This window comes from Raphanus sativus, chromosome 2 (assembly GCF_000801105.2).
Source record: "Raphanus sativus cultivar WK10039 chromosome 2, ASM80110v3, whole genome shotgun sequence".
In the NCBI taxonomy this organism is placed as follows: Eukaryota; Viridiplantae; Streptophyta; class Magnoliopsida; order Brassicales; family Brassicaceae; genus Raphanus; species Raphanus sativus.
The window spans coordinates 20546863-20573797 of record NC_079512.1 but is presented as its reverse complement, the minus strand read 5'-3'; the positions used below and the strand labels follow the sequence as shown (position 1 = coordinate 20573797).

Here is a 26935-nt window from a genome sequence, read left to right as displayed (position 1 = left end):
AAATTAGAGGTTGATTGTTATTAGTTTTTAATTTTTTTTTGTTTTTGTTTTTCAAAACAACAAAAACCATTGATCTTTCAATAAAGATTTGAAGAATTAGATCTCTTAAATTTTAGGAAAACTAATTTTTGTGATAACTACCTAATTTCTAAACAAAACCAAAATTGTATTTTTTTAATTTCTAACAATTTACGTTGGTTTCTGTATTTTTGTTTTAAGAGGTTCTTATGTATATAGTAATTTTCTCATATTTATCCAAATCATCCTCCTCCTTGCGTATACATCTACTCAGCTACATGTATACTAAAATCCATGTATTTATTAAAAATAATAATAGAAACTCATTTACATAATTCACCAATTATGTGTGTTCAATGAGAAGAAGAAAATCGACAATTATAAATGCTAATATAAGAATATATCAAAAGATCAATAATAAAGCAAATACATATTCTACTTGATTACCGTTTTTTGATTAATTTTATATATTATTAATCAAAAATAAATGGGCATTCTACTTGATTGCTTACGACAGTACTATATAATATTCACAATCTCATACACATAAATATATTAAATATATATGCTTTTTTGGATACTGTTATATGTGTATATATGCATAGTTTTGGAACTTTAGTTTTCACCAGTATAGTTCCAGCCTACCTTATTTTCGAAGGACTTTATAGTGAAATCTATCACCAAATAATATGACAAGAAATTTTGGATTCATATAATTTATTTTTTTAAATGAAAAAATAATTTGTTAAATATAAGCCTATCAATAAATATATTTTTATTCATTTAAAGTTAACTATTACAAAATTTAGGTATAATTGATTTTATTATTCATTAGAAATATATATAAGAAGTTTTATGCATTTTTAGTATTTTATTAGTTTCAGAATAATTACTTTTATTACTAATAATATGTTTTGATTTATTAATTTTAATATAACATATCAAAAACTAAAAGCCAAAATCTAAAATTACAATTTAGTTTTTGAAAAATTAAAATCTTCTGTAAAACCAAAACTAAAATCTATACCAAAATTCAAAACTAAAAAACAAAAACTAAAAAGCAAAAATTAAAATCTAAAAACTAAAAACTAAAAAATTATGGAAACACTCATCACCTCAATTTGACTGTATGAAACTATGATTGGATATGAATCATATGATGAATACCAAACGACGAGAGTCTTTTTTTTCTCATTTGACTCTCGGTGTATTATATAGTTCGGTTTTTCTTTTTTCCTCAACGGTTGGCAAACTAAAAAGTAGGCAAAGTACAAAAAAATTCAACATATCATTTTCTAGACGCAATTTTAATGTTAACATTAAAACATATATTTAAATTTTAATTATGTTAAAACATATTCTAAAAAGTTATATATATTTTACCTATTGTTTTTACTATAATAAATAGAAACTAATGACTATAATTAGCGGTAAATATTTTTATTTAAAAAACATTAAAAATAGTAGATTACATGTCTTAGAAATATGAATAATAATAGAAATCGAATTCCTAATAATTTTATTATTATTTTTAATCCAATCAAATAATTTAGGTTTTTATTTATTTTCCCACTCTCAAAAATTTTAACATTTTAACTTGTTATATATGTTACATTGTATCTAAATAAGTTGGATGTTTAGGTTATATATATATATAATATATACTATCGAAGCTATCTAAATAAGTTGGATGGTTAGGTTCTACCGCTGATATGTCCTATGAGATCTATGTTTGATAGTACGTTTATGATAATGCTAAAACTCTCTTATAACTTTTTCATAATTTTCATAAATGAACATTTTCTAGAATTTGAAAGTTAGACTTTCTAGTGTAAAATAATTAATAAAATTTTACTTAAACCATTTGATTAAATGACTTCCATTCTCTAGGATTTGGTTTAGGATATAAATTTTGGGTTTAGAATAATGGTCAAAGATTTAGAATTTTGGGTTTAAGATTTTGCTGGCGATATTAACGTTACTAAAATTGGAACCATTTTTCCAGTTATTTTATATTTCTTAAGAATTTTAATATATTTTTATTTATTAATCAAGGTGACATATTGATTGGTTATAAGAGAAGAGGTGAATTTTTAGGTTCACAATAGAGATTAATTAACTATTGTTTTTCTTTTTAATTATTTCACCAATTCTCTCTCAAATATGTACTTGTATATTCGTGAATGTAGTAGGACGAACACGCATCAAGATTAATTATTAAAAAGAGCGCTGTTATCGAACTGATATTTCTTTTAATCAGTTAGTTAAGAGATTATTAGAAAATGATTAAACAACCAGTTTTTATTCTCTTAACAAATATTCGGCTCAGGCTTTAGAATCACGGACGAACTGTTACACCAGTGGTCTGAGCAGCGAGCTTTCCTTGCATCCAAGTCTGAAGCATTTGCAAAGAAGCCTTTGGCTGATCCATGGGAACCAGGTGTCCAGCGTCATGAACCTACCCAAAAATTGAAATTAGAAAAAGGAAGAAGGAAGTCTATTTTCAATCGTAATTGCATTAGTAATAGGAGGTTTGGTTCATCGGCTTTATTCGGTTTACCTTAAGAAAAGTGAGAGGACCGTGATTCTTCATTAAACCGGCTTCTTTACCATCTACCAGGAACGGTACTGTCTTGGTTGCTCCAAAATCCTTTTGGCCTGACCAATTCATCTGCTCAACCCACCTTGAGTTACCTGCATATACCATGTAAATTTCATCAATCAATTGGACTCAGCTAAAGTAGATTCAAACCGGAAAAGACCAAATATATGCAAATGAAACTGCACTTATGACCTTTTGTTCGGTTCCCGGTTCATAACCTAAACCGGAATCAAATTTAAAAACATAACATGCGACGTATTGTGGCAACAATATATGATCAGTCTTACCGAGCCAATTACATATGAGATCATATTCTCCTGCATAGACAAGGACATTGATTCCATCTTCGACAAGAGCTGGAATCTTGACAGCAAGATTAATCATCCAATCGTCCACCATTGCATCATAAACTGCGGTACTACACGACACAAAATTGATGTCTCCAACCCCTAGAGCTTTGCGGACGTTTTCTTGGTTCAAGAATGTTTCCATCTTCGAAAAGTCATAGCACAAGTCTCCCACACATTTCTTCCTCACGTCATAGTACTTCAAAATAACCGAGAAAATATTTGTAAAAGAAAACCATAGAGGTTGTTCAAAAAAAAAAAGAAAAAAAAAAAAGAAAACCATAGAGAAATAGTTTTAATTGGTGTGTTCTATATAACTACGCTTACATTTGTGCCTTTTATTTTGCTCATTATCTGATCGAAGATGTTGTTGCAAGCATCGCGAGCAGAACTACATGCTTCACCACCGTTAAGGTCTGAAATAGAAAAAACCAATATTTTTTCTATAAGACTAAAAGCTTTTAAGCCTGAACCCGAATCACTAAAATATTCAAAAGATATGTATGGAAGTTACTGCATTGTTTGGCGCCACTTTGACAATCAACATAGTCTTGTTTGAGACTCTCGTGATCAGACTCAGAAATCAACTTCATTTCCAGTGCATAATCTCCATATGCACCATATTGAATCTCCGGGTTGGTTAAACCGTTACCAATCGCAAAACCCTGATTCAAATCAAGATTAACCAAAATTTTTGGTTACTAAAGAAAAGCCAATAAAACACTAACCTTAAGGTTGATTGGAACTCCTTCGTTATTCTTGTTTGCACTGTGAACTCGTGAAGCCAAAGCCGGGATGTAATGGCCAGCATAAGACTCACCGGTGATATAGAAATCGTTCTTTGCATACTTTGGATGTTCTTTAAAAAAGGCCTACCAAAATTCAAAAAATAAAATCTCAACACCATTACAATTTGTAGAACATTCATTTTTGAGATGTTTGAACAATAATCAAACCTGTAAGAAATCGTAAAGATCATTGCTGACACCAGTCTCATCCTGACGGAGATCGCTAGGGTCCGATGTGTAACTGAAACCGGTCCCGACAGGTTGGTCAACGTATATTAGATTGGATACCTATCGGAACAAAAGTAGTTGAGTTATAGGAATGTTGAATACAAATATGTTTCTTGTGTAACAAAAAAAAATAGTAGTTGAATTTTAGGAATGTTGTAGATGAATATGTTTCTTGTGCAACAAGAAATACGCTTCTCCCGTCTAAACAAAACCAACGAAATAACAAACCTTGTCCCAACCAAAATCGTTCCAAGAAAGAGAGAGATCATCCGATATTGTGAACGGACCGTTCTCATAGAACAGAGCCACACTGCCACTACAACCCGGTCCACCGGATAACCATATCACAACCGGATCGGTATTGTTGGTCCTTGACTCAAAGAAGAAATAGAACATCCTGTGAGCAAACAAACATGCACACATCAAAAACAAAACAAACTCAATTGGTCGAAAGTGTTCGACCAACGACTAGACCGATTCGATTAAAACACATCCTGATTAGACCGGAAATATTACTTGGCTGATTTCGAACTAGGGATGCTGTAGTAACCGGCATAGTGGCCGAACTCTTGGACAGAAGGACCACCTGAAGCGTTTCTCATACCGATCGTTTCCGGAAAATTGAATTGGCTTTCAACGAGTCGTGGAGCATCAGGGCTTCCCTTTGCGATGATATTGACGTCATGCTGAGGCATGAGATTGAAGGATTTGATCAGTCTCTCCGCATTTCCACTCGGCAAACTTGCAGACGATAAGAAGTTTGAGGGTTTGTTTAGGATCCTTGAAGAAGCTGAGTTGTGAGAACAGATGAAAACGAAGAGGATGAAATGGAGAAGAAATGCTTTCGCTTCCATTTCTTTTCTTTTATGATTTGTTTGAGTATTTTGAGGTTTTGTGGGTAGAAAGAGAGTTTTTTTATAGAGTTAGCATGCGGATATATTTAATTTATAACTACTAATCAATCGGGTCAAGAAAAGATAAATGAAAGATTTATTTCCAAATGTTTCTAGATATTTTATAATATTATTTATGTTAGCTTGATATGTTTCCTAAGTTAAGAATATGGAGGAATATTAAGAAAAATATTTTTAGTCTAATTTTATAAATCTACCAATATTTTAAAACAAACAAAATAATATCTGTAATCAAGTGTGACCCACATTACTCAGTTTCTAAGCCATAACCCCCGAAGTCTTAGAAATTCAACCTTTAGATACCAACAAAATGTTTATTCCCATAATAATTTTTTTTTGAACATTTTCTTTTAACATTCCCATAATAATTTATTTAGCCCTTTTTAATAGATATTGTTCTCAGAACCATCATTTATAATTTGTTGACTAAAATACACATGGAAATTTTGACCAAAAATATGCATTAGGCATAAGAGTGAATTGTGAAAGAGCAAAAGAGAATGTGTCACTGGCTCGATGCATTGTTCTCAACATTGTCTGATTTATTAGTGTATATGCAAAAAGTCAATCCAGCAAAGTCAAATTAAAGATGCATGCATCATGCATGTACCTAACAAACCAGTAGAAGCTCTCAAAATACCATAATAATGCACTAACTTTTAAATTACACAATGAAGTAATTAATTGATGCACTGTAAAGGGCCGCGTGGACAACGTATCTAACTGTAACGCCAGTCAAAAAAAAGCTGTAACGCCAGTTATTTTTTGTTTTACTCTAATTACTTCTACGACTGACTGATGAATGATGATGTATGATGGATGGTGAGTGATGTTATCAAGTGTTTGGTTTAAGTTCATGAGTATCTGTTAATGGCCAACTTTCGATAATACAGGTTTAGGTTTAGATGGTTCTTTGAAAACACAAGAGGAGTTTGTAGTATTCGGATTGTTTTCAAATTTCAATCACTTGAAAAGAAACGAAACTTTGCTAACAAAAGGTGGCTTATGGGTTACATTGTATACAACACACTAGCTGCAACCTCCTTATATACTCATCACCTTCCAAGTGTAAATAGTCATTGGAATCAGTTAGGATCTAACTTTAGCAAGCCGAGCTGAATCTCTTCCAACTCTTCCTCATCATCAACACCTTGTGCAATTCCATCTTCCTGCAAAAAAAAATCCCAAGTTTTCTATTAGAATCTAATCTCCAAGGCGTTGGAAAGTATCAAACTTTTTTTCTTTAACTTGCAATCATGCAATGCACTTTGCCTTCTGCGCAGGTACCTTAATCCTTTCCTTCCTGACAGCTTCCGGGCGCTCGGCAGCGGTTTCTCCAGCAATAGCACTCAACACTTTATCAACCTCATCGTCGATCTCTTCTTCCATATCCTCTGAATCTAGTGCATCGTCAATGGCATCAATCACAAACTCTTCAATAACTCCAGCCTGCAGCACATCAAAGCAAAACCAAAGATTAACTCCGCGTTATGTAGTGAACACAGCTCATAATTTTTTCAAACAGGTTCAGATGAAAAACTAAATCAGCTAGCAAAAGAAAAGGTAATAACCATAAATGATCAAATGAATTGAGAGAAAAGAAAAGAAAATAAAGGTTACCTTAGTCATCTCTTTGCTGAACTCCTGCATAGCAGCAGCCATTTGTGGAGCCTTGATGAGATTATTGACAAGCTTCATAACCTCTGCACTCTTGGAGATATTCCCAACTGTTCCAGCAACAGCTAATAAAGGATACACAATGTAGCCCGCATTGCAAACATAGTATGAGAAAGTGATTGAAAACTCTCGAAACCATGCCACTGAAAAAGCTTTTCATATTTACCAATACTCTCTCCGAGATGCATTGATATAGAGTTCATCTGGGCCTTGTTTTCATATAACTTGTTCACTGTTCTTCTCGAACTTACAATCTCCTTAGCAAGCGCCTGTAACACACCATCGAACCAAAATCACTAAACACAATTTGAAAAGAGCCAAAGATCACACCTTTTTTTTTAGGAGTCTACCTTGGCTGAGACCATATCACTCCGCTTAGCCGCCTCTTTAATTGCTTTCTGTACCGTTCTCTCTTCTTTCTGTATATCTGAAAAACCAAGAATCTCAAGAACTAACCAACTCAGACGATCTCGAAACCGATTGCTTTTGCACTTGCCATTAGCGATCATCATCGTATCCAAAGCCGATTCAGAGTAGTTTTGAGTGCAATCAACCAAACCCATCAATCTAATTTCGTCGAATTTGAAGAATCTAGAAAAACCCTAAATTCACCGAGGAGGCGAGGAGGAAGAGATGTGAAAAAAAAAAAGAGAACCTTGGATTTGGCGTTCGATGTTACGGCAATCCTGGCGAAGTTTGCGTTGCCAGTCGCGTAAGAGTTGCTTTGGATCAGGTTTTGGCTTTATGATCTTCATCACTCTCTTCATTTTTCTTTTTCTTCCTAACCTTCGCTGCTCTGTTTTTGAATCTTGATAGATGAATAACGAGTAACGACTCCTCATAACTAACTCTCAAATACATTTTTTATTCACTCGAACAACTTTTTCTATAGCTACTCATTTCAATAATCGGCTCAGTCCAACCTGATAGGAAACAATAAACCAACCTATTCACATCTATTAGATTAACACTTAAAACAAAAAAAAATCAAAAATCTTCAATTTTAAAAAATTAGAAAATAAAAAGTTAATGTAGAACTTACACTACAAGAAAACAGGTTCATACTGAGGGCAAAAATCGTCGGTATGTCGTCGGAATAAGCGAATTCCGACGCCATACCGAGGAAACATGTCCTCGGAAAAAACTCTTCGGAATTTCATTTTTCCTCGGAATTTCCTCGGAATTTTCTGACGGAATTTCGAGGAAACAAAATTCCGAGGAAACTGTGAGAACGAGAGTTCGTCGCACTTTTCCTCGGAATTTTCCGAGGGACGTGGTCGTCGGAATATTCCGAGGGACCACCTTCCTCGGAATTTTCAAAAAAATAATTAAAAAAAATTAAAATTATTTTTTTAATGAAATTCGAAAATATAAAATATAAAATAAAAATTGAAATTGAAAATATATTAGATAATATTATTCAAAGTTGTACAAACTAAAATATATTAAAATTTAGTTTTAATAAATAAAAATTTTAAAATTCAAAAATAGTTTTTAATCACAAAAATATAAATATATAAAAAAATAGTTTAATAAATACTAAAAATAGTTTTTAATCACAAAAATATAAATATAAAAATAGTTTAATAATTACAAAAAAAATTTTAATCGAAAATATAAATATAAAAAATAAATAAATATAAATGTTAAATTCCAAAAATAGTTTTTAATCACAAAAATATAAATATAAAAATAGTTTAATAATTACAAAAAATAGTTTTTAATCACAAAAATATAAAATATACAAAAAATAAATAGTTTAATAATTACAAAAAATATTTTTTTAATTACAAAAATATATATATAAAAAGTACATATATAAATAGTTTTAAAATTACAAAATAGCTTTTAATCACAAAATATAAATATATTTTAAAAATATATATAAATAGTTTTAAAATTCCAAAAATTAGTTTTTTAATCACAAAAATATAAATATATATTTTTAAAAAATATATAAGTAGTTTTAAAATTCCAAAATAGTTTAATATTTACAAAAAACGTTTCATAAATATTAAAAATGTTTGATAAATATAGAAATGATTTTATATACAAAAACGTTTCATTTATAATTCATAAAATAGATTTTTTATACAAAAAACGTTTTCAAAATTATTTATAAACACCAAACTATTATAAAACTTAAACAAAAATTCTACACAATCAAATAATCACAATCCTCAATACAAAACCACAATCAAACTTCCATTATACAATCCTACCAATCACCCTAACAAAAAATCTATCAAAAAACTTCTAAAATCATCAAATTTAACCTAACAAATAGATTGGGAAGGTTCTTACATGATTTGGGAATCAAATAGAGGAGGAATAGGTCGGATTGGCCGGAAATCGTCGAGAGAGAAGGGGAGGTCGGCGGAGATGGCAAGGAAGAAGAAGAGAGAAATGAGGAAGAAGAAGAGATCTGTGTTTATAATTTCGAAGTTTCTGACGGAAACTATCCGTCGGAATTTCCTCAGTTTCGAAAATTTAATTTTCGCAAAATATTTCGCGAAAATTATGGCGGTTAAATGAAAAAATTCCGAGGAAAATTCAAATCCCTCAGAATTTCCTCGGTATATTCCGAGGAAATTCCGAGGGATATATGTTTGGGGTTTCAAAACCTCAATTTGTTTTGCCCAATATCATTTCTTATACTAATGTAATGATAAAATTGAATATTCTTTGTATAGATGATCATAAACCATGAAATAACAAAATTCCAAAATGAATTGTAAGTATTCCTTTTACCATTCATTAAAGTGTATAAGTGTTTGATCTTATGTTGTGGGAAATTCGTTCATACAATCGGAAAGTGTTTATTATCGGGTAACACACCTATTTTTGGTTTAAGACACTTAATAATCAGTTTAAGACACTTAATAAGGCTTATATATTTGTTATTCAAACCGAAAACATTTTTTTCGGTTACAAAACCTTGTTCCTCGGAAAAGCCTCAGAATATTCCGAGGAAATTCCGAGGAAAATGTGTTTTTCCTCGGAATTTCCTCAGAATATTCCGAGGAAATTCCGAGGAAGCTAAACCCTATAGTAAAATCCCTAAATCACTCGGAATTTCCTTGGTAAATTCCGAGGAAAATCCGAGGAACCTAAACCCTAAAAGTTAAATCCCTAAATCCCTCGGAATTTCGTCGGTTTTTTTCGAAGAAAACTCTTTCCTCGGGATTTCCTCGGAAAATACCGACGGAAAGTGAATTTCTCGGAATTTCCTAGGTATTTTCCGAGGAAATCCCGAGGAAACGTAAAATTTATGTTTCCTCGGCATTTCCTCGGAAATTCCTCGGAATATTCCGAGGAATTCATTTTCCGTCAGTATGTCCGTCAGTATTTCCCTGTTTTCTTGTAGTGTTAGACTGACTTGGTGATAAGAGAGTCTTGAATGATTTGGAGGAAACATATTCCACGGCCGAAAGTAACACCTACTCGGAGAAGATTCTCAACGTACGGTGGTCACCACAATAAAGAATTAAAGATTGGTGGTGAAAGAGTGTGACTTGATGTTTATGGGGAGAAAATAACACGATGATGATGATTCCCTGATTATCTGAGTGGATGGAGCTTCAGGAGTACTAAGGAGTCATCCGGTTTTGCTTTTGCTTGCATCTAAAGATCTAAGAACTAGAGTTTCTGTTTTAGTAGCTCAATGTCAATGTTCTCACCAAACAGAAAAGATAGTCTTCACATCTTGGGGGAATCTTAGGATATCCACATCATGTAGATGATACATGGACATAGACCAGAAAATTTATTTTCAGTTCGTTTTGCTCTTCTGATGAACTGTATCACAAAAAGTAAAATTTTGAATAGATCGAGTGAAATTTACAAAAGAATACTCTTCTTAATTACAATAAAATTGGTAAAACTACAAAATGAATTGCGTAGGTAACAAGGAATATTGACCTAGATCATAAGCTGTTGTTGCTGTATAATCAAAACAGAAGCCTGAGAATTAATATCATGTGAAGTCAATAGATCTCCAATAACACCAAGCTCCTTAAACTCACTCCACTCCTCAAGCCCATCTGTATACACACTCTTCCTCCCTTTCCCTCTTCCCACCACGAACATATCGAACTCACTCGCCAACGATTTCATCACACCTGGTGTCTCAGTAGCGTCTAAGATCGCTTTTTCAGTGTAGAAGACATCTATCGATGCGTTGCTCTTCAACTCTCTAAGATGTTCATCGTCAAGCATTTTATCCCACTCCGAGAAGTCTCTTGCTTTATCATCGGCAGTAGTCATTCGGACCACGGTCAGGTTAATCCTAGGGTCACGTGCCATTCTTGTCGCAAGTGTCACTGCTTCTCTATCGTCTTTACCACCAACGAATACCATACATACTTTGTAGGATGACATGCTTAAAACCGTGTCATTGATGTTTCTCCGACCGTGGCTGCTTCTATAGACAAAGATTCCGACAGAACATGGAGCCACAGCTAAAACGCTCTTGTTAAGTTCCCTGATCATGTTGCTGTCCGAGATGAGAGCGGATCCGTCAGCAGACCAAGTCTGGTGAAAAGGAAGTAGTATGAGAGAAGTAGTGTTGTTTAGTGCAAGCATGCATACGTCTCCATGCATCGTATCGGGCATAGACACGGCCGTGAAGGTGCTCACGAAGACCGATCCAAATAAATCTTTGTGGAACTTTTCAAAGGAGAGAACCACGTTGTTTGAGAAAGACGTCTCTTCTGTTTTGCAAGTTTGTAGCTTGTGGGAGATGAAGATGGGGTTGGCTTGCCCCACGAGCTCCAACAAGTGGAGAACGTAGGCTGCTACAGGAGATTCCCGGGATGGGCAAATGGCTTCGAGGAGGTTGATCATTGGGCTTATGTCATCTGTTCTGTAAATGCAAGACAAGATCCTCAGCTCAGAGTTTGGTTTCAGGTGCTGCACGTTCCGCTTCTCGTACCCTGCGTACATCCTCGATGGGTCGTATAAGTACCTCAAGATCGGAGGTATGACTGCGGAGTTAAACATTATGTAAAGACATGCGACGGTGAAGGTCTCAGGACGGACAGACTGCAATGTTCAAAGCATAGACATGAGATCAAGATTTTTTTTTTTTTTAATATTAAAATTATTATGATCAGTGTTTCTAAAAATCGTTCTAGACAGCTAAATGATTTAGACTGCAGCGTCTAAGCACCAGCCTAACACTAATCTCATATAAAGTGTATAATTACTGTCTAGCAATTTTTTGTGAACAATGATTATGGTTGTGGAGGTATATGTGTCTAGTGTATACATACCCCTCTTTGGAAGGCCAAGGCGTAGGCACCGAGCTCGAAGATTCCTTTGAAAGACATGATTAGAGATATAGCGAAGCAATCTTCCATTGGCATACCATAGAACAAAGCAGGAAGAGTGGTCAAGATAAACTTGACGACGAAAGATGTTACCATGATGTATATAATGCCATTGAGTGAATTCCAATCAAGTAAAGCCCAAATATCTATCTCACTTGAAGATGAGGCCACGAAGAACGGAAGAAACGTGCCGAATATTGCTGACTCGAACTTCTGAATGATCGCTGAGCCTAGAGGAGGGCCATGTGGAACAGCTAGACCTAATATGAAAGGTCCCATGAAAATAGATTGTTTGCACCAGTTGGCAAGTATGGCTGATCCGGATACCATAACGATGATTGTAGCTAGGTAGATTGGCTTGACGGGCCGACCAGAAGGTGTTTTTTTAATAATGTAGAACATCAACGGTCTGAAAACATAGAGGGCAATACAAACGAACAGAACAGCTACCGCTGCTCGCATCAAAGGACGGTTCCCAGCGATGACATCTCCTATAAACAAACTCCCAAGCCGTGTTTGCTCGTCCTTGAGCTCCTTCATGAAGATGAGAGATGAAGCGAGAACCGAGGTGCTGAAGTCGCTGATGACAGCAGAAGAGATGGCGAGACGACCTAGCTCTGAGTTCTGTAGCCTGAGCTCAAAGAGAAGGTTTCCAACGACAGGGAAAGATGAAAGGCATTGTATTGAGTAAACCACGACGGCTTCTAAAGAGCCGAGCTTACTATCCGATCTCTTGTTTCCCACGTCTTTCAAGTTTCCGAAAAAGATAACTGAACAAACCAAAATAGAGAGTAACACGGAGGAGAGACCAATGGTTATAGCTTTCCTCCCCGTGGTTCGGATCAAACCCATGTCCATTTTAACTCCCATCAAGAACCAGAACATCATGTAAGAGCAAGCAGAAATAAGACTAAACACAATCTCTTTGTAATCCTCTGTAGCGAAGAATCTCCTCGCAGCTGTGTTCTCATTTATAAAAGACTTGCTTAAGAGAACACCAGTCTACAAAAAAAAAAAGAAAAAAGAAAAAAACATAAAACCTTAAAATTCAAAATTCAAAATCTTGATAGAGCCTATAGATAGAAGAATGCCTCAGAGAGTAACTCACAAGCATATGGGACGTGAAACGTATCATGCCAAGACGCCGGAGAAAGAAGTGCAAGAACTGCCATAGGAAAGAAATGACGAGAAATATCAACTGTATGTGAGGAAACGCATGGTCCCAGAAATGAACGTTTATGTTAGGATCTGTGAAGTTAGGAGCAGGCCAAATGCCATTAGAGCTAGGGTTTAGAGGCGTAACGTCGCAGATCATGTTTGATTCTTTCCATGTGTCTCTCAGGTAAAGCATCTTATCATCTCCAAACTCCATTATTGAAAACTCTCAATGAAGACGAAGAAGAATCCAACAACAACAAAAGAAAAAAAGACAAGAAAAGATTGCATGAACAAGTTTTAAGGAGAGATGATTATAAATATTTGTTTTTAATGCAAAAGTTTATTTAGTTTTTACTGTTGGTACCAGAATCGAAGTGGGAACAACATTTTTTTCATGTGGGTATTGCAAAAACATAAGAATAGTAAATTCGTGAATGGGCAAAGAACTAACTAGAAACAAGATTATTAAGATTCTGCTTACTGTTATGTTATTTCACAGTTTTAAACAAGTTAATTGATTTTTTTCATCTGTGTTCAGAAATATACCCTAAGAATAGTAAATTTGTGAAATAGGCAAATAACTAATCAGAAACAGGATTAATAAGATTCTGGTTACAGTTAGTTGTTTAAATAGTGTTACACAACTTAAACTTGCTAATTTAACGGGTCATCTCACCACCTAGTACTAGACATGGACACATTTTTATAAGAACTTAACCAAACATAAAATTATGTTCGTTTTGGGTTTGGATATTATCAATTATATTATATCCTATAATTTTATAAGTAAGAACTCGAACCAAACTAGGATCGAACCAATAACCGAATGAATAATCAAATTTTTATAATATAGTTTATATATTTATAAACATTAACTATATTTACTTTTAAAATAATAAAATAATTAAAAATATTGTTTATAGGTCGAAATACTAAAAAATTGATTACTTAAAATATTTTTATCTAACGATTTAAATTTATTTAAATTATCCGAATTTTTATCTGAAACCTAAAAAATTGATATTTAATCCTAAAAACCTCCATTTTTATTTTTTAACCAAATTAACAAAAACAGAAATTAAATCGGAATCAAATGGGATTCGAAATTATCTTGGATATAGACCGATTCCTAAATTTATTATCCGAATCGAACTGAAACCGAGCTAAACTTTCTAAATAAAGAACCTAAGTCTCTAAAACCGAAAACTTATTGAATCAAACTGAGAACCTAATACCTAAAGCTACCTAGTACTATACCAGAAGGAGAAAGAAGAAAAACAACAAATGATCATTTCCTTCCATATATATATGAATAAAATATGAGATTAAATTTGACCCAAAAAAAACATGAGATAAAACATTTCACAAAGAATATTTCAAAAATAATAAATTGTTAAAAAGTCCATGTTCGATCCTAGAAAAATCGTCTTAATAGTTGCCTTTAATGGGAACAAATTTTAATTTATTTGTGTTACTTTTTATTCTTCATCATCTTTGTTCTTTCTGGCAACACATTTGTTCTTTTAATCTCAAAACTAGAGTCTACAGAGACCACTCTAGTTCATCAGATCTTTCTTATATGCTGATTAATCATACTAAACTAGTTTACTGCTTACTTCTTTTTGTTAGTTAAGAATCTAGTAATATAATTAATTAGTTGAAAGGGAATCAAAATCGTTCAAACTCCTAATTCATACCAAAAATGTTTTAAATAATTAAAAGTAAAGATAATTCATATTTTATATGTCATATCGACTGATCTCGTTGGCTTTGGTAAAAATGTATTTAGTATTACATAATGGTTTAGCTAGAAGATATTATTACACAGTCTGACCAAGTTTAAAATATTTTTCGAATGTCAAAAGTAGATCGATCGTCTATTATAACCTAGCATATCAATCACTTGAACCGAATCTCAAATTTATATTAGCCAAACGGCGATAACTTAGTTTGCAGCAAAAATTGAAATCAGGATCAACATCGATATATGCTGAGGCCAGAGTATAATTCATGGCAGGTAGAATATGATTATCATTCCAATCTAGTAATGGGTCAATCTGACTAGATCAACTCTGACTTTTCTGATTAAAGAAAAAGTAGCATATGTTGGTCACATCTTTTGAGTCACTTCAATATTCTTCTAGTAATCTATGATTTTTTTTGTCAACCTATGAAATTTTATTTAAATAATTAAAATAGGCTTGTTTATTTATTTGCCATGCGAAATAGGTAATTAATGAGGTAGCAGTAAATTTTTAAACTCAATTGCGTTAACGCGACGTCTTCCGCAAATAATTCACTTTTAGACCATCCTTAGAGCATCTCCATTGGTGAACCCCCTCTTGGGGTTCATCTTTTTAATTTTTAATTATTAAATTTTTTGGTTTTTCTTTTTGATTTTTGTTTAAAAAAAAAAAAAAAAAAAAAAAAAATAGACCAATCGCGGGCCGCCACGACACGTGGGGCCCGCGCTACAGTGATGAACCTCATGAGAGAGGGGTTCACTAGGAAGAACTTCAGGAGAGAGGAGTTCATGAGGTTTGCTTATTTTAATATTTTTTTTTCTTGAAAAATGTGTGAACCTCACTCATGAACTCTCAATGGAGATGCTCTTAGCCCTAGTTTTAGAATTAGCCCCAGTTTTAGAGACGATTCTTAATTTTTCTTAGATTTTTAACTAAAAAAAATAAAAATCTTCGCTTAAATAAAAAATATAAAAGCCATCTCTTAACCGGAAAATATAAAAAAAATGTCAAATCATAAGTTTAAAACTCCATTTAAGAGACTGAAGTTAATTAAGCTAACAAAGTAAACAGCATTAATCATCCATCTACTCTATACAAATTTTGATCATTAGTATAAATATATAATAAATAGCTCTTTGAACTTGACAGAGATATTTTAGCAAAATTGCAACTCATGCAGATGGCCACATCCTTTTAAACGGCCTTCATCATGCAGACTGCCACATTGATAAGAGGAATGCATGTAGGAGTTTTTTTAAAGCATTGGTTATACATGTGACATAAGATAGCATTATGTAAGCTTTTTTTTCTTTTTGAGAAACAGATAGCATGTAAGCTACACCCACCGTTATGCAAACTTCACCATTATATGAATGTATATTCAAATAATAGTACATGCTAAAATAGTAAGTAAGTTTCACCGACATGTAAATTTCACCGTTATATATGAATGTCCATCCAAATTTATAATACATTAATACTTGAAGAACATGCCATGAAAACTTTTTAAATAAAAAAATGTATTAAAACACTATAAGTTGCTTTAGATGATTCACTATTAATTTTTTTTTGTCGGCCTTTGATTCACTATTAATTTAAGTCAATTGGGATTGACATTCTTCGTTATCGCTGACATAATATTAATAGGTTTATATGGGGAAGGTCGTAAGTGGGGATGGCCCTTATTTGCTTGCTCTACTCTTTGACTTCCTAGTTAATCACATCAGATCACGTATCTTTAATAAACCACTTTTAAGCTAATGTAAATAAGTCACATATATGACAAGCGCTGTTTAAAGGGGAAAACATCATTCATGACTCCATCTTATGTACTATTGTATAATTGTATTATGTCATAATTACTGTCCATAGAATTACTCACAACACAATTCTAAATATTTCTTTGGTCTCAGTTAGTGAATTGGGTCTGGAATGGTATCCACAAACATGTCTAGACGATCTGAAACTTGTTTCTACAGATCATCATATTGACAATATTTAACACTTAAATATCCAACTTAGATAGTATAATTAGACCTCTATTATATAATAGCACTTGTCTTTATCGATCAACGTATGTCTATCCGATTTTGAAATCACCGATGCAATGGAAAGCTCGAGAGAGCGCGAGCTTCAATAGATTGTCTATAGGCCCATATTAATTGCCGAATTCTTCTTGTTTTTTATTATAGTTATATCCAGATTATTATGATATTGTTTTTCAAATAAATTGATACCAAAATAAAATAAAATACAAGTAGATGTGATACATATTCGTTTGTGTGCGTGAATGTATGTCACAACTTACAAGTATTTTATACGGTTTGAGGCATAGAGGGTAGGGTGTCTTCGTCAATCCATCCCTGTATAACGGCAGCTGGCATGAATATAAAAGAAAGACACCACAAAGAATCTAAAGAACCAAAAAATCAAGAGAAAAAAATAAGAACAAAACTCAAGTTACTTAGATTCTTCTTATACACAGATGAATCAAGGAGATCATATAATAAATAATGGAGAAGGCTCAGTGTGTTGCTTCTCCGAGACGACCATTACGTCCTCAAATCCAGTCTACAATAATCCCATGACGGCCGCGACAAAATCATCGGAAGACGAGGACGACATATCGCTCTCTCTTCTACTTAATCTCTCTACCATGCAGGACAAAGTCCATCGGATCAAGTCTCTGGTCAGTTTTTTCATGATATCTACTAATAACAATAACCAATCCACGGAGTCAACGTCGTCTTTGGCCGTGGCTAATATCGGAAGTTTGGTTCAAGATATTATCACGGCTGGTACTTCAATGATGTTCACTTGCCAACAACTCCAAATCTCATCTAACAACAACAGTAATTTCGATAACGATACAGTTGTTATGAACTTTCCCCCACAAGAAATCGACAGGGATCATGAGTTCATGAGAGAGTCGTCAACCAACCTTATTGGTGTCCAAGAAAGAGGACGCAGTTCGTTTATCGACCAGACTACGAAGAATCTTGATTGGTTCGGCACTCAAACCCTAAACCCTAAAAAAAATAATCCTCGATATAAATCAATATCCGGTGACTATGAGCTAGTTGAGCTAGGTGTAGCGGATCTACTAGCGAAATACACGCATTACTGCCAGATTTGCGGAAAGGGGTTTAAGCGAGACGCGAATCTAAGGATGCACATGAGAGCGCACGGAGACGAGTACAAGACACGTGAAGCCTTGATCAGCCCAACGAGTCTTGACAAGGAAGTCGAATGCTCGACGAGACATTACTACTCGTGCCCTCAACAAGGGTGTAGATGGAACCAGAGGCACGAGAAATTTCAGCCGTTGAAATCTGTGATCTGCGCCAAGAATCATTACAAGAGAAGTCACTGTCCGAAAATGTATATGTGCAAGAAATGCAACGTGAAACATTTCTCCGTTCTCTCAGATCTTAGGACGCACGAGAAGCATTGCGGGGATATCAAGTGGCTTTGCTCTTGTGGGACTAGGTTCTCTAGGAAAGACAAGCTTATGAGCCATGTTTCCTTATTCTTGGGCCACTCACCGGCTCATGGGCCGCCTCCGATGAGCACCCTCAAAAGTAAGATGACGGCCGAAGTTGAGTTCTAAAGAGATTTCTAAGACGTATGTTAAATGACTTGTGCATTAACGTTTATGTTACAAATGATTTTGGTTATCTTTGGTATAATGTATTTATAGATATGCTAAAATATCTGACTTAGTTTTTCATTATCCATGCTTCTCTGCTAAGTTATGTGTGATATTTTTGGTTTACTCATGTAACTTCTGATTTCTGAATAATAGTTACAACGTTGAGAAACTAACGTTACAATGGCTAATCTAACTTCAAATAATTAGTATTGTAACATCATATGGTATCCTTAGATAGAAAGACAACCATTGAGACGATATTGGCAGGTGGTAAAGTTGATCGTATAACTTTTCAGCTGTTTAACATGAAGGTATACAAATGCAAGTTTTGGTTCATAAAACACGTGGAACAGATAATTAACCGTTGATTGATCGTTTCTCTAATAATTAAATCAAACTCCTCTCTTCTGTATGCACATGCGCAACAGTTTTCATCCTTTGTAATTTACTCTCATAAATAGAAAAACAAGAGAAAATTCTGATATTCGAAAAGACATTTTCAAAGGTCAGGTCATCTGATACACATGTATATTAGACACTAAAATATACTGAAACAACCTAATTGTCAATGGTAATTAAAATAAAAGAAGTATCAAAACCAAAATGATTGCTGCTGTTGGAAGTGGACTCTGTATCCTATTAATGATTAACCTAAAATAAAGAAAAACACATTTCGTCTTGAAGACCCTAAGCGAAAACAATGTCTAATTTGTTAGAGGAGAAAATTTGAAGTCATTTGTAATTCATTAACTTTAAAATGATCATTTTAGCATTTGTAATTCAATCAAAGCATTGTTACAAGTCTGAACCAAACTGGCCAGCAACATAATCTTAAAGAAATACACACCAATATTCACCCGTAGATTAATCTTATACGAATATAGAACTTCAAAGACACAAGAAGGATCATGTGACTCTGAAGAGCCATACATTCAAAGCAAGAACAACAAAGCTGTTTTATGACCTCTCTCGCGATGATGAGATTCCATCTCTCCATCACCAAGAACACATGGTATATTAGTATTGATAATGTTTATCTATAAGGTTTTTTAACATAAGTAATCATTTTCTTATATAGATTCGGTCTTATCTCTAGACTAAGATGTTGTATATATACAAACCTCCTGATCTTTAACTGAGGCAGAATATACAACTTTCATATCCGCTGCAGCAGAGCTCAAATGTTTGCTTTCTTTAATGTCCGAACTCGGGTTAAAATCATCTGAGACTCCAGTATTATATTGTGATAACATTGATGCAACGTACCTCTCGGCTAATCCAGTCTTTCACTCTCGCATGAAACGCTTAGCCCTAGACTTCAGTTTGTCAGAGAACAAGTCCAGGCAAACCATCTCTGGATTGCACAACTGATCAGCTTGCTGATGCGCTCACTAAGCCGTTACCATGACCACAGTTTCTTGATCTGTCTAGCAAGATTGGACTTTGTTCTCGAGATCTATCTTGAGGGGCGTATTAGTATAATGTTAATCTTATAAGGTGTATTAACATAAGACAATGCTTCAACATAAGTAGTCATTATCTTGTATATATATTCGCTCTTATCTTTAGACTAAGATGTTGTATATATACAGAAGTCCTGATATCAATACAATCATCCTTTGACAATATTACTATACATGGTTTCATAATCTGGAAATCTAAGATCTAGATTTTCACAAAACTTCAAAATGCTGTGAAGTTGGAAAACAAATGACAAAACCAATAAACGACTAGATAGAAACCACCATAAACACATGGAGCAATGCTTAACCCATTTGACAAGAACCACAAACAAAATGAATGGATAACAAGCATACATATATAAGTTTAAAAATCTCCACCAGCAATCTCCAACAAGCCAGAGAATCAAAGACTTAAGAATCAGCACCAAACATAGAAATAAGAAATTGAACCAAGTATCAACAACAAGGCATGTACAATGATGAACAGAAACTAGAGTTGGCACACAAGACAAGACCATAAATGATTGCGTTCAAAAGAACCAAGTTACCCAACAACTAATTGCGTAGACCAACAAAATAATGTTGTAAGGTCAGCGACAAAGCTCCATTAACACCACCAGCAACACTACACAAGGAGATCAAGGCAGACCATAGATAATCACCACTGCACCATCTCACCACGGAAGGAAAAACTCTAAAGATCGGATAGCAGAATTGGGGATTTCTGAATACTACAGACTACCACCACCGCAGAGGAATACAAAGCGCAGATCTGGAAACATCAGAGACATCTACTCAAACACTTAAAGTGCACTCCACATATCTGGACAGACAAGCACCACCACAGAAGAATCGCTGTGCCAAACCACTATGGAAACAAGAGCAATGGCTAGAGCCAAGCGGAGACTAAACCGGAGAAGAGAGTCAAAAATCCTTCCTTGTCTAGTTAACGAAGAACACCAAAAACTGCATTATGAGACTTTCAATGACCTCTAGTTTGAATAGACAATGACACCGACATAGGATGCAACACATAGAGAAAAGAGGACAATGTTTTAGAGAAAAGAAGGCCACATGAGAGGGAAGTAAAAGAGGAGGAAGAGTCTACCGAGGTGGTGGCTGGAAGCCAAACCAACGGGAAGACTGTGGCGGATCTAAAAACAAAAGTTAAGGCGACATAGAATCTTGGAAAGAAAAAAATTAAGTATTTGAACAACTAAAAAACTGATAAATAATTTAAAACGATTACTAAATTCTGACCGCCCTTAAAAGGGCGGGTAATTTTTTTGCTGTTTTTTCAATATAAAGATTGATAATTCTTCGTTTTAATTATATAAACTGTGACATGATCAAGTTTCAATTATGCGGGTTTGTTATAGTGTGTACAGTATGAAGAAATTTAAAATGCGTCACAACTATTTTATGTTTGTAAATAAATTAAATAATAGTTTTATCCAGTGTTTTGAAATCCGACCCGGACCCGCGGTTGAACCGGAAAACCCGGTGATCGAAAAAAAATTCGGGTTGGGTTTTGTAAAAAATCCAAAATTTAAAAACCCGCAAAAACCCGCTCAAACCAACTAAAACCCAAAACCCGGTACCGGTTGAACCAGTAGATAATTTTTTTTAGTTGTATATCAAATGAAAATAAAAATATAAAAAGTTAAGTTAAGTATTCTAAATGTTTATTAAACATAAAATATATACATATCCAAATTATTATTTTATGTTTTAAAGATATTTAGAAAGTAGTAACTTTAGTTTTATATATTTTTTTTTTTATTTTATTAGCTAATATATTATTATATAATAAAACTAATTTATTTATTAATCTGCGGTTCACCCACGGTTTACCTGCGGTCGACTCAATGACCCAGTAACCCGGTAAATCGTCTGATTCAGTGTCCGGATCGGTTTTCAAAACATTGGTTTTATCCGAAATACTTACTTGGGTTACTATATAATTTTAAAGATTTATAATTTATATAAAATATTGCTAAACATATAAACTGGCCAATAATATTTTTGATTAAGTCTCATCCTCATGTAAAATTTCAATCTCTAATATCAACTTATTAAAATTATTGCAGACTTTAATTTGTGGTATTGATATTAAAAAGTTTATGGAATTTGAATTTGATTATATAAAAACATAACTCATTTAATTAGGAGAAATTGCCAAAAATACCATTTTCATAGTACCACTTTTCATGTTTACACTAACCACTTTTACCACTACTTTTAATGAAGGGTTTAGATTTGAAGGTTTAGGATTTAGGGTTAAGATTTGATGTTTTAGGGTTTAAGGTATATAGTTTAGGGTTTAGAGTTGAGGATTTAGGGTTTAGAGTTGAAGACTTAGGGTTTATAGTTTAGACTTTAGGGTTTAGGGTTTAGGATATTGAATTTAGGGTATATAGTTTAGGGTTTAGGGTTTAGAGTTGAAGATTTTGGGTTTAGGGTTTAGAATTGGAGGTTTATGATTTAGAATTTGGGATTAGAATTTTGAAAAGCATATAAAAACAAAGATATAAGAGTTTTTACCATTTTAATAAATAATGTATTTTTGAAAATGTGTCTTTAGTGGTGGTAAAGATGAATAATGGTACCTTGAAAGTGGTATTTTTGAAAATTCCCCTTTAATTAGTTAGCAAACCCATCTAAATGTTGAAATAGGCCCACAAAATCGAAAGACCATAATGCCACTAATGAATTTTTTAGTTTGTTCATATCATTAAGGACATTTTTGGAAAATTTAAAATATTCATTAAGGGTATAATTCAGGAATGATCCTGTTTTAATGGTATTGATAGGTGATTTAAAAATGTACTATGATTTTAGTTCAATTCCTTTAGAATTTCATATATTAGAAGTTTTTAACTAAACAATTCCATCAAAACATTTTAAAAACAAGAGAATTTCGAAATTCACATTTTAAATTATTTTTACTAACAGTAAAAGTCAGCGTAGTTTTTCAAAAAAAAAAATTAACAGCACTAAATTTTAAAAATTTAAATTTATATATTAACAACAGTATTTTTTATTTTATTTTAGTACAAATGATTTCAAACTCTTGGTCTAACTATACCCAAAAAAGCTCAGAATGTGGTATGGGCCATAAAGTCATGTAATCGCAGCCGTATATCGTCGGACTGAGAGAGGACAGCCACGTCAATCATTCACGTCAAATCTTAACATGGAACAACATAGTTATCGCCACGTCAGCGATCTGCGTTTCAGTACTCTCAAATGTTCGAAAACGCGGCGCCTATATCCGTATAATCGCCGGGAAAACGTTGTTCGGCACTCAAACGTAGCGATTTGGGTCAAATCGCCAGAAAAATCGGATCTGAAACAAAACATCACTTTTTCCCTAAATTCCAAGTTGAAAATCATGATTGAAAGTAGAAACATGTTATAATTGGTCTAGAACATCAAAAAACAAGTACAAATATGTGAAAATCGAAAGAAAAAAAAGTTGAAGGAAATTAGGGTTGCAGGTCGTAATGGCTGATGAAGAAGACAAGGATAATTAGGTAATTTCGATTCTATTAATGCGGAAATGAGAAATATAAAAAAACAAACGCAGCCGCAACTACTCGAACCCACGACCTATACGAGAGATATGAGTGACCGTACCACTAGACTACATCATCTACTCTTGCTTTTCACGCATTTATATCATATATATATAAGATTATTTATAAAAACCCTAAAACTAATCCCCGATTAATCTCCGCTTAATTTTCGATTTTGTCATTAGGCGCTAGGCCCACCCCGAACGAACGCACAACGTCTAGCGAATTTTCGAACATGGCTCTCAACCAATAAAGTCCTTTTCTTTTTCCTATATATATAACAAAGCAATAGACGAACGAAGAAACCAAAACATCACAAAACAGCATCTCGGGTCCTTAGAGCATCTCCAATGTACACCTCTATTTTTTCCTCTAAAATAGAGAAACTCTATTATAGAGGTGGATTTGCTCCAATGTATGCCTCTATAATAGAGTTTCTCTATTTTAGAGGAAAATATAGAGAAATTATATTTTTTACCTCTATATTTAGAGATGGAAATAGCATATCTCTATATTTTCCTCTATAAATAGAGGAACTCTATTATAGAGACATACATTGGAGCAAATCCACCTCTATAATAGAGTTTCTCTATTTCAGAGGAAAATATAGAGATTAAAATAGAGGTGGGCTGGAGATGGTCTTAGCAAAAACTCTAAAACTAATCAGCATCGCAATGGCGCCCAAAGCAGACAAGAAACCAGCAGAGAAAGCTCCTGCCGCAGCGGCCGCAGAGAAGAAGCCAAAAGCTGGGAAGAAGCTACCGAAGGACCCTGCCGTCGCCGTCGCCGGAGGAGACAAGAAGAAGAAACGTTCGAAGAAGAGCGTGGAGACGTACAAGATCTATATCTTCAAGGTGCTGAAGCAGGTCCACCCAGACTTCGGGATCTCGAGCAAGGCCATGGGGATCATGAACAGCTTCATCAACGACATCTTCGAGAAGCTTGCCGGCGAGTCTTCCAAGCTTGCGAGGTACAACAAGAAGCCGACAATTACTTCCCGGGAGATTCAGACGGCAGTGAGGCTCGTCTTGCCTGGAGAGTTGGCGAAACATGCCGTTTCCGAAGGGACCAAGGCGGTGACCAAGTTCACCAGCTCTTAGATTTGTAATGGTTTTAATTTAGCTAGTAGTTTGTTACGTACCTTAATTTCGGATGTACTATATGAAAATCTTGAGTTTTCTTAGCAATTGCAAGATCATTAAGAACATATTCAAAATCAAAAGGTTGAAAATTTGGAATGATTAACACACTAATTTGGAATGATAGATAATGTAATGTGCAGAAACAGAATAAAAAGTTTCATTTGTGATTAGAGTATTACATCTCAGCCTGAGTATTACATCACAAGATTTCAAATTTAGAATGTATACGACACAACATCTCACATTTCAGCATCATTTCTTAGCATAAGTTTGATGGTCAGGGCCAACATCGCGTGAACCAGTGTCTATGTAAGGTCCTCTAAACGTTGCTTGAGGAGGTAATGGTTTTGTTGGATCAATCACTGGATTCTTGGACGATCTGCGAGATCAAATGAGACGAAGAAAATACAATATCATTTTCACATGATGAGAAAATAAGGAGTAGATAAAAAGAAAAGGTGGGGTGGGGTTCGAGTTTCTTACGCCATGTAAAAAGGGAAAGCCAAGCCAGCAGAGGCGAAAACAACCAGACCAGTGGCTACAATGATGTTACGCGATGGTGCTATTGCAGACTAGCGTTTTCAGCAAATGAAACTGGAATCAGTCAGTCTCTCAGTGCATAAGGGAACATAGTCAGAGGATTCATATAAAGATGAATGTAATTTTTTTTTTTAATTTCCATTAATTAATAAAAACCTTATTACAAACCCAAGAACCGGGCCACAACTAAAGAAACGAAAAGAAAAGACTAAAAGCCTAGACGGCCCATACCACTACCTTTAACCAAACCTGCAGAAGGCAAGCAGTTCATAGAACCAAAATCTGCAACAAGGAAATCAGTCAAAACTTTGCAGCCACACCGCTAGAACCGAGAACTCTCATGTCGCCAAAACCTGTCTGCGAGCTATAGGATCCAATCTGAGCCGGATAAGATGCTTGATCTCAGATATGATTGCACCCAGCGAATTTTCCACCGAAGAATGAACTCTGCCATTTCTTTCTTTCCAAAGCAAATACAGAACTGCTTGAAAGATCAGTCTCACCATTAGAGTCACATTAGCGTCTCTTGACGGAGCAGTCAACCATCTGAGAATTGCTTCAAATCCCTATGGAGGGGAGAGATGCAATCTAGTGATAAAGAAAGTCCAAACCTGTGTGCTATATGTGCAATCAAAGAACAAATGATCCCTCGACTCGCCAAGAGAAGCGCATAGGACACATGCAGGGACCGTCAGACCCCAGCTCAACATTCTATCCCTTGTAGTCAAACGATCTCTAGCAGCTAGCCAGGTAATAAAGGCGTGTTTAGGCATCCTCCCCGTAAACCACACTGCTTTATGCCAATATACTACCGTCGGGTAGTGGTGCAGAGCCCTCCAAGTTGCACTAGCCGAGAAGCTCCCATCTCCTCTTCCAGGCTCTGGAAACCAAACAAAGGTATCATCCACTTCCGAATTTATGACTTCTTGAGCATTAGGAAGGCAGGCTCTCAACAGAGTAATTGTGGGACTTCTACTGCGCATGCTATCTAGCCTCCACCCCTCTCCATTCAACGCTTCAGAAACCACCGCATCAATGTGTAGACCGGTTATCTGAGGTCCTGTGTCTCCCAGCTCAATAAGGGGACCAAAGGAAGTCCAATTGTCGTGCCAGAAGCTGGCTGTTATGCCCGAACCGAGTTGACAGTGCACCATCGATCTCGCTAATGGCCTCAAATGACAAATTGCTCTCCAAATCCAACTACCTCTTCTAGTAGGATTCAAAACCCAAAAGTTCTTATTACCAATCAGGTTCCTTCTCACCCACGATACCCATAGAGAGCCCCCCACGGTGAAAATAAACCAAATTAACTTCAGACCCATAACTCTATTCCAATCAGCAAGACGTTTAAGTCCAAGACCGCCAGCTTCCTTTGGAGTACAGACCGAGTCCCAAGAAACTTTAGCTCCTTTAGCAGAGTGAGGAGCACCACTCCAAAGAAAGGCGCCACACATTCTCTCCATAATGCCCCCACACTCTGCGGGAATGATGAACATAGAAGCCCAGAAGGAGATAGTCGAATATATAACTGCCTGGATCAACTGAAACCTGCCTGCAAAGGACAAGTGCTTCACCGTCCATGAAGAGAAACGGGCTGCAATTTTATCAATCAGCGGTTGGAAATCCGTTTGTGTCATCTTCTTAGGAGAAAGAGGAACACCCAGGTAGCGTAACGGGAGCGCTCCATGCGCAATTCCCATCTCATTAGCCATCTCTCTACACCTCCCTGCATTTCCCCCATCCAATAAGAGCT

At 34.8% G+C, this 26935-nt stretch overlaps 5 protein-coding genes across 5 annotated transcripts; 2 read left to right on the top strand and 3 right to left on the bottom strand.

Annotated features, from left to right (window-relative positions):
- Nucleotides 1–2228: 2228 nt before the first annotated feature.
- LOC108840407 (serine carboxypeptidase-like 47) lies at nucleotides 2229–4875 on the bottom strand. The gene is made up of 9 exons (XM_018613237.2): nucleotides 4500–4875; nucleotides 4212–4380; nucleotides 3924–4043; nucleotides 3696–3839; nucleotides 3482–3632; nucleotides 3295–3383; nucleotides 2908–3166; nucleotides 2579–2712; nucleotides 2229–2476 (listed from the first exon to the last, which is right to left on the bottom strand). The coding sequence occupies exons 1-9, from the start codon at nucleotides 4835–4837 to the stop codon at nucleotides 2357–2359; spliced, it is 1524 nt and encodes a 507-aa protein (XP_018468739.1). The 5' UTR covers nucleotides 4838–4875; the 3' UTR covers nucleotides 2229–2356.
- A 927-nt stretch (nucleotides 4876–5802) lies between these two features.
- Nucleotides 5803–7474, bottom strand: LOC108841298 (vacuolar protein sorting-associated protein 24 homolog 1-like). Its single transcript, XM_056994566.1, has 6 exons — nucleotides 7230–7474; nucleotides 6925–7001; nucleotides 6741–6843; nucleotides 6518–6639; nucleotides 6185–6346; nucleotides 5803–6066 (listed from the first exon to the last, which is right to left on the bottom strand). The coding sequence occupies exons 1-6, from the start codon at nucleotides 7414–7416 to the stop codon at nucleotides 5983–5985; spliced, it is 735 nt and encodes a 244-aa protein (XP_056850546.1). The 5' UTR covers nucleotides 7417–7474; the 3' UTR covers nucleotides 5803–5982.
- Nucleotides 7475–10495: 3021 nt separating this feature from the next.
- LOC108841515 (cation/H(+) antiporter 3) lies at nucleotides 10496–13276 on the bottom strand. The gene is made up of 3 exons (XM_018614276.2): nucleotides 13013–13276; nucleotides 11848–12906; nucleotides 10496–11617 (listed from the first exon to the last, which is right to left on the bottom strand). Exons 1-3 carry the CDS (start codon nucleotides 13274–13276, stop codon nucleotides 10496–10498), a joined length of 2445 nt encoding a protein of 814 aa, XP_018469778.2.
- A 3898-nt stretch (nucleotides 13277–17174) lies between these two features.
- Nucleotides 17175–18625, top strand: LOC108841034 (protein SENSITIVE TO PROTON RHIZOTOXICITY 2). Its single transcript, XM_018613821.2, has one exon. It carries the CDS (start codon nucleotides 17293–17295, stop codon nucleotides 18415–18417), a length of 1125 nt encoding a protein of 374 aa, XP_018469323.2. The 5' UTR covers nucleotides 17175–17292; the 3' UTR covers nucleotides 18418–18625.
- Nucleotides 18626–24146: 5521 nt separating this feature from the next.
- On the top strand, nucleotides 24147–24810 carry LOC108834655 (histone H2B.10-like). The gene has a single exon (XM_018607981.2). It carries the CDS (start codon nucleotides 24175–24177, stop codon nucleotides 24598–24600), a length of 426 nt encoding a protein of 141 aa, XP_018463483.1. The 5' UTR covers nucleotides 24147–24174; the 3' UTR covers nucleotides 24601–24810.
- The last annotated feature ends 2125 nt before the right edge of the window (nucleotides 24811–26935 follow it).

What these genes read in the sequence shown, in the direction of transcription:
- LOC108841298 (XM_056994566.1), bottom strand. Translation starts at nt 7,416, where the DNA reads ATGAGGAGTCGTTACTCGTTATTCATCTATCAAGATTCAAAAACAGAG. An exon ending in CATCGAACGCCAAATCCAAG is followed by an intron (nt 7,002 to 7,229) that starts GTTCTCTTTTTT and finishes TTGGTTTTTCAG; the next exon opens with ATATACAGAAAGAAGAGAGA. An exon ending in GCATCTCGGAGAGAGTATTG is followed by an intron (nt 6,640 to 6,740) that starts GTAAATATGAAA and finishes ATCCTTTATTAG; the next exon opens with CTGTTGCTGGAACAGTTGGG.
- LOC108841515 (XM_018614276.2), bottom strand. Translation starts at nt 13,276, where the DNA reads ATGGAGTTTGGAGATGATAAGATGCTTTACCTGAGAGACACATGGAAA. An exon ending in GTTTCACGTCCCATATGCTT is followed by an intron (nt 12,907 to 13,012) that starts GTGAGTTACTCT and finishes TTTTTTTTGTAG; the next exon opens with ACTGGTGTTCTCTTAAGCAA. An exon ending in CCTTGGCCTTCCAAAGAGGG is followed by an intron (nt 11,618 to 11,847) that starts GTATGTATACAC and finishes TGAACATTGCAG; the next exon opens with TCTGTCCGTCCTGAGACCTT.
- LOC108841034 (XM_018613821.2), top strand. Translation starts at nt 17,293, where the DNA reads ATGAATCAAGGAGATCATATAATAAATAATGGAGAAGGCTCAGTGTGT.
- LOC108840407 (XM_018613237.2), bottom strand. Translation starts at nt 4,837, where the DNA reads ATGGAAGCGAAAGCATTTCTTCTCCATTTCATCCTCTTCGTTTTCATC. An exon ending in CCTAGTTCGAAATCAGCCAA is followed by an intron (nt 4,381 to 4,499) that starts GTAATATTTCCG and finishes GTTTGCTCACAG; the next exon opens with GATGTTCTATTTCTTCTTTG. An exon ending in AAGTGGCGCCAAACAATGCA is followed by an intron (nt 3,384 to 3,481) that starts GTAACTTCCATA and finishes TTTCTATTTCAG; the next exon opens with ACCTTAACGGTGGTGAAGCA.
- LOC108834655 (XM_018607981.2), top strand. Translation starts at nt 24,175, where the DNA reads ATGGCGCCCAAAGCAGACAAGAAACCAGCAGAGAAAGCTCCTGCCGCA.